At 46.0% G+C, this 13402-nt stretch overlaps 1 protein-coding gene across 5 annotated transcripts in view; it reads right to left on the bottom strand.

The window, feature by feature from the left end:
• LOC148537665 (uncharacterized) overlaps positions 1-13402 on the bottom strand; it is a 259972-nt gene that overhangs the window by 129706 nt on the left and 116864 nt on the right. For 4 of the 5 annotated variants that reach the window (XM_088460467.1, XM_088460468.1, XM_088460466.1 and 1 more), the window contains one exon: positions 6227-6370. The exons of the other annotated variant lie outside the window; for it this stretch is intronic. In XM_088460467.1, coding sequence (XP_088316593.1) covers positions 6227-6370 — 144 coding nt within the window. The remainder of the gene's footprint in view (positions 1-6226; positions 6371-13402) is intronic. 5 annotated transcript variants of the gene reach the window in all.

Raw genomic sequence — 13402 nt, 5'->3', positions numbered from 1 at the left:
TGTATGTTCCAGAACCAGCACTGGACTTTTTCTAGCGGGGGGCTGATGCCACAGCCAGGGGAGCCCTTTCACCGGGCCCCCCAGCCGCAGCATCAACCCTGACCGCTAGTCAGCCCAGGCCGGGGATCCCTGGAGAGCTGGGGACCCCCCCAATAAAGGGGTCACCCTCTCCAGGGCACCCCAGGCCCAGGCTGATAGCCCGGGGCTATCCCCGCCACCCCTGGTGGCGGTGGGTGGCGGGTTGATTGTGTGGTGTGGTGTAAATAAAGAATATCAAACATTGTCTTTACAAGTAGAACTGCAAGTCCCAGCTAGCCTGCCCCGCATGCTGGTACTTGGAGAACCACAAGTACCAGCATGCAGGGCATTAAGGGCCCACTAGTACCTGTAGTTCACCTGTAAAAAAAATGTTTAAAAAAACACAGGACACACACACCGTGACAGTATAAGTTTATTAAACATACATACACACACACACATGTACACATACTCACCTATGTAACCTGTAGCATCGGTCCACTTGTCCGGTAAAGTATCCCTAGGGGACCTGTGAAAAAAAACATACTCACCATCTCCTATGCGAGGTTCTGTCCTCTTCGTTCCAAAGTAGGCATCCCCGGACTTGGCAAAAAAAAAAAAACGAAAACGCGATCCACGAACTTAGTACCGTTCTATAGAACGGTACTTCCCGAATGAGAGCTTAGCGGCGGGGTATCACCATTGAAACCCCGCTGCTAAGCGTTCATTGGCTGAGAGAGGTCATCTCCCGTCTCTCAGCCAATGAACGGCTCCCTCCATTGTAGTCAATGGTGGGAACCGCAGGGTAAACTTTAATAACCTTGCGGCTCCCAGCATTGACTACAATGGAGGGAGCCGTTCATTGGCTGAGAGAGACGGGAGATGGCCTCTCTCAGCCAATGAACGCTTAGCAGCGGGGTTTCCATGGTGATACCCCGCCGCTAAGCTCTCATTCGGGAAGTACCGTTCTATAGAACGGTACTAAGTTCGTGGATCGCGTTTTCGTTTTTTTTTTTTTGCCAAGTCCGGGGATGCCTACTTTGGAACGAAGAGGACAGAACCTCGCATAGGAGATGGTGAGTATGTTTTTTTTCACAGGTCCCCTATGGATACTTTACCGGACAAGTGGACCGATGCTACAGGGTTACATAGGTGAGTATGTGTACATGTGTGTGTGTGTGTGTGTGTGTATGTATGTTTAATAAACTTATACTGTCACGGTGTGTGTGTCCTGTGTTTTTTTTAAACATTTTTTTACAGGTGAACTACAGGTACTAGTGGGCCCTTAATGCCCTGCATGCTGGTACTTGTGGTTCTCCAAGTACCAGCATGCGGGGCAGGCTTGCTGGGACTTGCAGTTCTACTTGTAAAGACAATGTTTGATATTCTTTATTTACACCACACCACACAATCAACCCGCCACCCACCGCCACCAGGGGTGGCGGGGATAGCCCCGGGCTATCAGCCTGGGCCTGGGGTGCCCTGGAGAGGGTGACCCCTTTATTGGGGGGGTCCCCAGCTCTCCAGGGATCCCCGGCCTGGGCTGACTAGCGGTCAGGGCTGATGCTGCGGCTGGGGGGCCCGGTGAAAGGGCTCCCCTGGCTGTGGCATCAGCCCCCCGCTAGAAAAAGTCCAGTGCTGGTTCTGGAACATACAGGGGAACCCTACTCATTTTTTTCCCCTGTATTTCCAGAACCAGGACCGGATCAGAGCCCAGAGCTGGTTGCGCAGAATACGGGGGACCCCTACGTCGTTTGTCCCCCGTATTTTGGCAACCAGCTCTGGTTCTGACTAGCCCGGTGCTGGTTGTGTTTAAGTACAGGGGACCCCTATGTCGTTTGTCCCCTGTATTTAAGCACACCCAGCACTGGGTCACTAATGCCCGGGGCTGGTTGCTCTTTTTTTTGGGGGGGGGCACGCCATTTTTTTCTCTTTTTACACAGGTTTTTTTTTTTTTATTTACCACAGCAGCACAGACGGGTCTCACGGACCCGTTAGTGCTCTGTGTCAATGACACAGATGCAAGTAGCACGGATCTCCTGGTCCGTGCGTGCATCTGTGTCATTGAAATACACAGCAGCACAGACGGGTCTCACTGACCCATCTGTGCTCTGTGTCACTGTCAATCACACAGATGCATGTAGCACGGATCTCACGAGTCCGTGCTACATGCAAATGAGCACCATAATGCTGATTGGCTGAGAGCCGTGACAGACGGCTCTGTCAGCCAATCAGCACTTTGCCCATTAAAGGCAAAGGCATTTTTTTTTAAATGGCCGCTCGAGGCAAAACCTCGAGATCCGACAGCAGATCTCGAGGTTTTGCCTCGGGAGAGGGATCCGGGGCAGACAGGGAGATCCGAGCTTGGGCTCGGATCGCCCCGGATCCCCGAAGTTCGGGTGGGTTCGGTTCTCAGGGAACCGAACCCGCTCATCCCTACTCTAAATGTAATTATCTTTATTCTAATTTTTGAACAAAAAAAACTTTTTTATTATAAACATTTTTAGTTTTTATATTCAAGTAAAAGGCATTTCCTGCGGAAATATGAACATTCTAAATCATCTCACCTCCCAATAATATTAATAATGCCTTGGTGCCTCTGCTATGGAGAGGGCCTGTCTATACAGGGCCGTAACTAGGGTAGAGCTACCAGTGCCATGGCACAGGGCACCGCAGGGCAGGGGGAGCTGTTTGGACCTGTCAATTTTTCTGTTTATTATCATTCTCACTTGTAGCTTCCTCTTCTTTTATCCCCTGAATCTCCTGGCCTCTCCTATCTCTTCCCTGGCCCTTCCCCATGCTATATATTTTCTTCTTCCCCAATGTTATCATTCTCACTTGTAGTTTCCTCTTCTTTTATCCCCAGCATCTCCTGGCCTCTCCTATCTCTTCCCTGGCCCTTCCCCATGATGCCATGGCCCTTTTTGCAGGTGCACCATCTTATGTCCCTATTTAAAAATGGGGGGGGGGGGGGTGCATCAAATACCTCTCTGGCACAGGGCACCAAAAAGTCAATCTTATGGACCTGTGTCTATATATGAACTCTGGGTACCGGCTAAATATAGCAAATAGTGATTCTTATAGAGAAAGGAACATCCGCCAAAGTACTATTATTTGCAGGGAGGCGATTTTGGAAAATGTACAGTATGTACATACTTTCTGTGGCTCAAAAAGAAATCCCTTGTGAGTTTTTGATAAAGTATTGTGATCATGACTGTAATTCAAAGTTTCAAACAAGTGTGAACCGACTGGATGGATTTGTAAAGATACTTGCCTTATTAGTGGGATGAGTAAAAATATGTAATCACATACAGTGTTTTTTAAAAAAAAAAAAAAGGGGTACATTTATTTAATGAAAATGGACATCAAACAGGAAAAATATAGAATAAAAAATCAGGTAAGTATTGTGTTTGTATTTACTAATGTTACTAATGGGAGCATTACAACTGTGGGCACTACTAATGGGGGCACTACTGTAGGGGGCATCACTACTGTAGGGGCATTACAACTGTGGCCACTACTAATGGGGGCATTACTACAGGGGGGTTTACTATAGGGGCACGACTATAGGGGACATTACTACTGGGGACACTACAATGTGGGCACTACTATAGGGGGAATTACTACTGTGGGCACTGCTATAGGGTGCATTACTACTGGGGGCACTACTATAGGGGCAGTGGCGTAACTAGGGCAGGCCGAGCGGGGTTCGTGCCCTGGGCGCCGTTGGACCGGCGGCGCGGGGGTGGCGCGGTACCGGCCCGCCCGCCCTAGATAGCCAGTGTAGCGCCGACCGCAATGAGTGCGGTCAGCGCTACACATTTGCACAGGACCGGCGCTAGGCTTCCAGCGCCGGTCCTGTGCTGCACGCCTGAGCCCGTTCCCTCCCCCTGAGCGCCTGCCCAATAGCGCCAGGAGGCGGGGTCAGGCTGTGCATAACACACGCATCGCCGCCAGCGCTGGGGTTGGCTACTACGGAGGACCTCTACTGGGGGGGGGGGCTACTCTACTGGGGACTACTACTTGGGGGGGGGGGGGACTACCACTGGGGGCATTCTAAAATGGGCCTAGTATTACTAGAGGCACTGCACTCGGGGGACCACTAATGGGGGCAATAATAGGAAGGGCCACTACAGGGACCACTGGATAGGGGGGGGGGTCACTACTGGGAGCCTGCATCAGGGGGACCACTACTGGGGGCACTGCATGGGAGGGGGGGACACTACTGCTGAGGGCACTATATAAGTGGCTTACTGCTAGGGGCACTGCGGGGACCACTACAGGGGGCACGAGATAGGGGGGATCACTACAGGGTGCCTGCATAAGGGGACCAATACTGGGAAAACTGCATGGGGGGGACTACAGTTGGGGGCACTATATAAAAGGGCACTGCATAAGGGGATACCGCTACTGGGTGCACTGCATTGTGGGGACTGCTACTGGGGGCACTGCATAAGGGGGAACACTACGTGGGGCACTGCATTTGGGGGGGTCACTACTGGGGGTACTGAGTAAGGGGAACTAATTGGGGGCTGTATAAGAGGGACCACTACTGGGGATACTGTATAAGGGGCACTACTATGGGCCTGCATGAGAGGGACCACAATTGCATACTGGGGGTACTACTGGGGTTAAGGTGCATATGGATAGGAATGTTCAGTTTGAAAATAAAGGGGTGTGTCATGTTGACACGCCCCATTTTTAAGTGACCACGCCCATTTTTTCCTGCACGCGCCAAAGGCGCGCGCACATGGGGGGGGCTCCCTTTTCAAATTTGCCCTGGGCTCCAAATACCCTAGTTACGCCACTGCATAACACTATAGGGGACATTACGAATGGGGGCACTACTATAAGGGACATTACCAATGGGGGCACTACTACTGGGGGCATTACTCATGTGGGCATTACTAATGAGGACACTGCATGGGGGGCACCACTACCGAGGCCATTGTGTAAGGGGCACCACTGCTGTGGGCATTGTATAAGTGGCACTACTACTGTGGGCCTTGTGTATAAGGGGCACTAATTTGGGCATTGTGTAAAAGGGGCAACACTGTGTCATAACATGAATAAAGGACTACTGTGTGGTGTAATTTTAATTGGGGATAATATATTATAAAGAGAATTACTGTGTGTGGCACAATGTATTATACAGGGCATTACTGTGTGTGGCAAAATGTATTATACAGGGCATTACTGCATGTGGCATAATGTATTATACAGGTTATTACTGCGTACAGCAGAATGTGTTATACAGAGCATCACTGCATGTGACATAACGTGTTATAAAGGCCATTACTGTGTGTCGCATAATGTGTTATAAAGGGCAATACTGCATATGGCATAATGTGTTATACAGGGCATTACTGCATGTGGCATAATGTGTTATGAAGGGCATTACTGTGTAAGACATACTGTGTAAGGCACATTACTGCACATGGCAATTATTTGCCACGAGGGGAGAGCTTGGGGGAAGCCCAGCACCTATGTAAGTGCTGGGCACACCCCACATTGTGATGAATTGGGGGTGTTCCCGCAAAGACATGCCCCCTTTCCTGAAGCGCGCGTGCAGAGGAACGCCATTTTAAAAGTTATTTCTTTATTATTATTAAATTTTTTTTTTGTGGGGGGGCGCAACTTGGAACCTTCGCTCTGAGCTCCACAATGTCTAGAACCGACCCTGTTCACCTTACTTTAATTATATTTATTACACTATTGGGCACCCTTTTCTCTCTTTCACCCTTCATGTGTGTATATATATATATATATATATATATATATATATATATATATAGCCTAACTTAAAAAATAATCACTTCACACTTTTATAGGCTGTGGACTAACACCCCCCCAAAAGTTTAACCATTTAATGAATAAATCCACTTTAAAGCAGAACCCACCGTATAAATGGGACAGTCTTACTTGGATAATATGTAGTATTTTCCAGAAAATCGTACTCTAGTCGTTTTCTGCAGTCCTAAAATTATCAATTTCAACAAATCTAAAACTATTTTCCAAATGACTGCATTGATTGTAAAGAGCATTTTCTGCAACTATGCAGTGCTCAAAACAATAATAATTACTAATAGAAATAATAATACTACTACTTCAAATAAGATGAAGAAGAACAACTACAATTACAACTACTACTACCACTAATAATAATAATAGTAATAAAAGATTTACATACTATTTGTTTTCATCTCACCTGTTTGGTTTCCAGGTTTCCCTCAATAGTGAATGAAATAAACTTGTAATTGCCTTGAAGGATGTCCTCCATTAACAGATGCACCCCAACAAGCTCTCCTTGCACCACACTGCGTTCTTGATCAGTCATGTCGCATAGACAAAGCTGGGTAGGACAATGATATAGGTACATTTCTAGTATTCTATATATACCTTCATATTCTATTTAAAGTACTCAGGGGGAGATAGATCAAACCTTCTATAGACGTGAAGAAGTTTCCCATAGCAACCAATCAGATTCCAGCAATCGTTTAGAAAATGATAGCCAGAATCTGATTGGTTGCTATGGGCAACCTCTCCACCTGTCCTCTATAGAAGGCTGGATATTTCCCCCTCATACAGATTACCACCACATACACTACTTATATAGGCACATTTATGGTGGGTACACACTACACGATATGCTCCCTGAGCGATATCGTGTAGTGTTGTCCCCGGCAGGTTGTGCTCAATGCCGTTCATGACATTGAGCACAGCCGCTGAACAATATCATTAACGATATCGTTCAGCGCCAGGCTCTCTCCCCCATTCCCTGACATGCAGCAACCTGACATCGTCAGGTTGACCTGCATGTCAGCCCGATGAACGATGATGACGAACGACCCGCGGGAACGCGCGTCGTCATCATCGTTCATCTTTTTGATGTTAAAAATGGACGATAAAGTGAACGACTGAACGATAACGATATCGTTATCGTTCAGTCGTCCACTTTATCGCCCAGTGTGTACGCACCATTACAGTGTGGTTAGTTGTTTGTGATCCAGATCTCTTTAGGCAAACTGATGTAATTACACGGGCAGAAGTGAGCATCACCGAACTCCATAGCAAAATGTAGATAAGAAAGTTGATGCCTCTCTTATCTAGGTGACTATTGTGGAGTCATCTTGTGAGGTCCAGCGCATACACAGTAATGTAGCAACATTAGAGAATAGAGCAGAGATTCTCTACAAAGGTCATGTAAAACACTTTTCATGTAATTAGCAACACGTGTGAGTAAATATATTGAATATAGTGTAAGAAAAAGGAAATATTTATTTTATTACCTCAAGTTGTCAGCAGTGTTATAGCTAAAGGTGCAATATCTAATGGTGCATACACACATTCATATTTTTCTTCAGATCTGAACGATAATGATTTCAAAAATCATTCAATCGTTCATATCTGAAGGAAAATCTGACATATCTGACATGTCTGAACGATAAATGATGAGCGTTCCCGATGGTCCGATAACGATTTATAAACCCCTAATAATACCCATACCACAACATTTACCAGTATAGCTTGTCTGCTAGGGAGGCGTCCATGAACAAAAGCAATAAGATTCCAACTTTGGGCGCTATTCAATTAGGTGCGAAAAGCCTTGATCGGCGAAAAGGTATCTCCAATTGCGGTTTTCGCCAGGCGGAAACTATTCACTGTATTCAATTGCAAAGACTTTTCGCGTACGCAGAAAGTCAATGCAATGTAATAGGCGAAAAAGTTTAGACTATGAACACCCGTCAGAAAAAAGTGCAGAATTGCGGTTATGAGGTACAAAGGTGCGGAAACCACTCTGCACCCTTTGGACAGCGCCCCAAAGTATAACTGCTCAAAAAAAAACGTAAAAAAGAGGAACACCCCAAAAAAGCACTTTAAAAATGGGTGCGAAAAAGTACAAAGTGGGGGTACAAACGCAAAAACTAGCAAAATAGACTTTTGGGGGGTCTGATAGTTTGGGGGAGGTGTTTTTTATTGCAGGTGTTTGCTGAAGGTGCGTTTTTTGCAGCACTTAAAACTTGACTTTAGCGATTTTTAACTACGCATGCACCCATTTTCAAGTACCCCAAATTTAACAGGAATACTTATTTTCACCAAACAAACCTGCTTAATACTATTCTTCACCACCTGTGCAAAGCCGCTATTATGAAGCAATTGACAGCACTTAAGTACCCCAAATAGCTTCAGTAGGGCTAATCAGGGACATCTACATTGGTCCACAATGTTTGTGCATCTTTTCGGTGGTGTCAGGCTGATTTCCCCAATTCTGCCAACACTTTTCACCTGTTAGAGTTTCGCCGGGACGCATTTTCGCGTCCTTTGGAATTTAATACGGCGAATAGCGGGAGCACGCGCAATACTTTTTCGTATGCAAAATTGGCGATGTTGGTGAAAAGTCCGGCATGCGAAAAAGTATCGTGACTGCAAAAAGAATTGAATACGGCCTTTTGTGCTATATGGGGTCGGGGCTTAAACCTTAGCTGCGGAGCTTACTGGAGAAATACATTTGCCACCAACCTACTTATAGGAAGTCCAGAATCAGGATTGTGTTAAAAAACACCCCGAATACTAGAATTTTGGGTCACCTTGGCCACACATGAAATAATGTAGGTCCAGTGTATTAGCCATCACAGTGCATGTGTATGGTTAAACATAAAAAATGCAGTTTTAGTAACTGTAACCTGCTCCTCTGATTAGGGTGGTGTGGGAGAAATTATATTTACCCTGGAACCTATTATTGGATATAATAAGTTAATAACCCATGCCTTTAAACTCCAGCATACTAGGAGTAAGGACAATACCAATATTCCCCAGAATAGGTCTGGAAGCTATAACCCATGTCCAACCAAAAGGTAGAACAAAATCCACTAGTTGGGTTATAATACATATACTCTTTTATGTGGGTAGTTATGATCACTGAAAAATTAATTTGTAAGAAAGGCAATTTAAACAAACAAAAACCTTCCCACCTTATTTTATTATAATATAGTGCTAGATATACAAGAACATAAAGACACACATACATATTACTAATCAGGTTACAAAGTCTACAATATTTAACCTAGAACAAACAAGATTATCTGAGCAGGAACTAATCTACGAACAAATACAGTTGTGAGTCAGAACAGCTTAACCAAGACCTCCTGGATTGTTTCGAAATGAAAAAAAAACAAAAACACTTCTGCGATGGTTAGGGGTCTGCGCCTGCACAGAACCAATTCTGTGCAATGACAGAACGGGTCCTGTGATCTCGCTCGCAGACCCCCCAAGCTGCAGCATGACTGACATGCTGCGGCATTTGGTGGGCAGAGCACGGGTGTGCATGGTCGCCATGCCCAGAAACGGGGGCGTGTCAACCCTGTTTTCCAAGAGGGACGAGGCCAGGGTCTGTGTCAGCGGATGCAGATTCCTGGCCTGTTACGTGACCAGGTACCAGTCAGGCTGCGGAAAGCTTCAGCTCCCGCAGCCTCACCAAAGGAGCAAACATCACGACCATTGGTTGCAATGGTGATCCCAGCCTGAGATATGTTGGACACCAATTTCCATCCCTGCAGAGATTGCAGGTCATACTGAATGGGGGAAAACAGCTGCAAACTCTCAGGTGCTGGACTAGGATCGAGAGCAGTCAGACGCCAGGTGCGTCAGCGAGTGACGTGCTGAGGATCAGACCTGGGGTCTGCTAGGGCATCCATGTTCTCACTCCGTGATTTGGTTTGTGTGGCTACCATCATGGGGGCAGTCATGACAGTCTACATCACCTGATTCCTCTTTACCCAACGATAGCATCGGGTGGTGTCAGCTGACACTATCCTCCAATGGACTGCTACCTTAAGGTATTTAGCCGGGCTCCAGACAACAGGAAGTTGCCTGTACAAGGTTGTTACTTCCAGTGTATACTTGCTGTTGCAGCATTCCAGGTTCCAAGCTCCTTTCTTTCAGTGATACTCTCCTTGTGTTACCCCCAGTGTGTGTGTACTCAGTACGTCATCTAAGTACTATCTCTGAAGTGTCGTCATCCTGTGCTAGTTCTGCATCTGGAACCACAGTGTGTGTACTTAGTACATCCAAGTACAAACTCCTAGTGCCATTCTCCTGTGCCAGTTCTGCATCTGAAGCAAAAGCATGTGTACTTAGTACGTCATCCAAGTACAAACTCCTAGTGCCATTCTCCTGTGCCAGTTCTGCATCTGAAACCACATTGTGTGTACTTAATACATCATCCAAGAACAATCTCCTAGTGCCACTCTCCTGTGTCAGCCCTGCATCTGGATCAACACCGCATGTACCCAGTACATCACCCAAGTGCAAAACTTCCAGTATCTTTCTCCTGTACTTTCCCTGTGATAGCGTTCTTTCATTTCCCACTTGTGCCAGATACTTGACCAAAGAGCCGTGACCTGCTTGCTGGGTGCAGCTTAAGCCCAAATCCTGCTTGGAGGGGTCACTGGTGAACACCTCCCAGTAAGTTAGAATCCGCGTCTTTGGTCAGGTCTAGCCAACATCTGGTACTTGTGGATGAGGAAGGCATCCAGGCCCATCGCCTCAGATTCCTTTCCCAACCTGGCTCCACGTCTTCTAATTCCTCTACAGGGGACCACAATAGCCTGAACGTGACGCAAACACTGAAGAAGTGCGAAGTCAAAGAATATAATGGAAGCATCCAAAAGCCACCGCTTAGTAAATCTAGATCAATATTTGTACAAAATGCATACATTATACCACCAACCAGTACTATAGTGCTGGCTGAATGATCTATTTTAACTAGCAAGAAGGAGGTCTGTTACATTATTTCTACCATATCAGTGGAGATTTGTGGCTCTGATCCTGTGCCTTCCATACTGCACCAATCGGCATATGAGACTGACTCAATGGACTTCCCATTCTCACAGGCTTCATTAATCACTGCTGCTGAAGTCTCATCCCCTTCTTGTCTCACTGGGTAAACTCACAACAAAACAGTATGTTCATCCAGTTCATCAGCACTGGGAGCCAGGAAGGAATAAGACAGTCAGCAGCAATGATGAATGAACACTGAGAATCGGAGGTCATAGGAGCCAAATGATCTTAGCCTGGTGCTCTATTGGAGGCAGTGGGGTTGACCCTCAAAGCCACAATGCAGTGCAAATAATGAAGCACAGCTACTTCTCACCAGTTTAAATTTAGATAACTGGAAACACATTAAAAATGTAAGTGCAGGGCGAGTGGCACTGGGAACCCTTGGCTCAGAAACACGTGCGCACTGCACCCATTATAGAAAGCCTCGGATTCCAGAGTAGAACTAACTACAGGCACAATGTCACAAAATTCTACAGACATTGGCGATTGGAATCAATATTCTAATTAAATTGTTGCATTACATTTTTTGTGGCGTACGGAGAAGTCTTCAATCCTCACCCAAATAACTTTGCATATTTATTAGGTATTTATTACGCATTTTAAGTTTTCTTTAGCTGTATTTATTTGCATTACACTTTGATAATAATCCTCTTGTAGTACAATGTATCCCCTTCAACAATTTCCACCATTTTCATCTATACATAGTATAAAATAAAGTCCCTGGTAGGCTTCTGGCTGTTTGTTCAGGCTAATCTCTTGAACCACTGGACGTATTTTGATGCAGTTTTCACTATTCTATAGAGCATTTGTGGAGGAAGGTTTAGGTGTATGAAACATTAATGTATGACAAAGGGGAGCAGAGTAGTAAAGCAAGACTATGAAAAAACGGATGTCCGAGCACTTTCTTGGCTTATGCTGCCTAAACCGTATTATAGATGGACTTTATTTTATACCATGTAGACAGACTCTCATTGGCTGCTGCGCCCACTGACAGAGCAGGCCTGGAGCTCACTCATGAGCTCCACCTTCCGGCTCCCGCAGTGAGTGATGGGAGAGACGTCATGACATCTCACCCATAGCGCAGAGCGGGCCAGGAGGTCGGAGGAGCGGACAGTGGCAGGTGTGGGGATTCAGGTAAGTGTGTTTTCTTTTTTTTTCCATTGTCCTATATATGTAAGGGGCACTGCATAGGAGGGAATACTACTGGGGTACTATATAAGGGGCATTACTAGGGGTACTGCATAAGGGGGGGACTGTAGAAGGGGCACTACTGGGAGCACTGCATAGGGGGGACCACTACTTTGGGAACTGCATAGGGGGGACTACTACTATGGGCACTGTATAAATGACACTGCATATGGGGGGCCACTACTGGGGGCACTGTATAAGGGGCACTGCATAGGGGGGACCACTACTGGGTCAATGTATAAGGGGCACTACTGGGGGCACTGCATAGGGGGACCACTACTGGGGGCTTTACATAGGGGGGACCTCTACTGAGGGCACTGTATAAGGGACACTACTGAGGGCACTGTATAAGGGGCACCGCATAAGGGTACCACTACTTGGGGGCACTGTACATGGGGCACTGTATAAGGGGCACTACTGGAGGCACTGCATAGGAGGACCATATAAGGTGCACTACTGGGGGGAGGGGGGTCTTTAATAAATCATGCTGGCTGCATTTATTTGCCTGCTGCATTCATGTTTTTTAGTGATAGAGGTGTGTGTGTCTGTGTCAGTCAGTGTGCGTGTACCCCGTCATGGGATGAGTGGTATATTTTACTGTAGTGGTCCTAAATTCTGAGTAAGCTTATAAGACCACAGTTAAAAAAAGACCATCGCCGTAAATTCAAAATTATTCCTGTGCGACGTCAGGGCGGGTTGCTAGTATTATTATAAGCTAAATATAATTCCAAAAAAAAAACCCTACACATTAAAAGGCAGGAGACACAAAAATTGTGAATTCTCCATTCTAGACTGAACTGTGAGTGTAATGCTTCTTAATTTCTGCAGCGTTTTGGGCAATCAACCTAATATTGAATTTCTAAAAGAAACCCACAACCGATAATAATCTGACCTAAATGAATCAGATCATTGTAGGATCATTGTAGGATATGTTAGTAAATGCACACTATCAGCAGCCTGAGATACCACCACAACTAATCTGCTCAAGTGCCACGTGGATCTCACGGGTGTGATAAATTGGGCTTTGATCCTGTCAGTAATAATATATCATATGGGTAAGTCTTAAATCTAACTAGGGTACTGTTATTTTGAGCCCCAAAATCCTACAGAGCTCCTGTGCAGACAAACATGTTTCATGCCCAGCCCCTAAGCACAAATGTACTTGACAACAGAGCCGTAACTAGACTTTTTGGTGCCCTATGCCAGAGCGAGCATTGGTGACCCCCCCCACCTTTATTTTTAAACAGGAACATAAGATAGTGCACCTGAAAAATGGACATGGCCTCATGGGGAAGGGCCAGGGAAGAGATAGTAGAGGTTAGGAGATGCTGGGGATAAAGGAAGAGGAAGCTACAAG

Source organism: Taudactylus pleione, unplaced genomic scaffold (assembly GCF_031769625.1).
Source record: "Taudactylus pleione unplaced genomic scaffold, aTauple2 ptg000046l, whole genome shotgun sequence".
Classification (NCBI taxonomy): Eukaryota; Metazoa; Chordata; class Amphibia; order Anura; family Myobatrachidae; genus Taudactylus; species Taudactylus pleione.
Note: the sequence above shows the minus strand (reverse complement) of the source record. Positions and strands in the feature narration are given on the sequence as shown.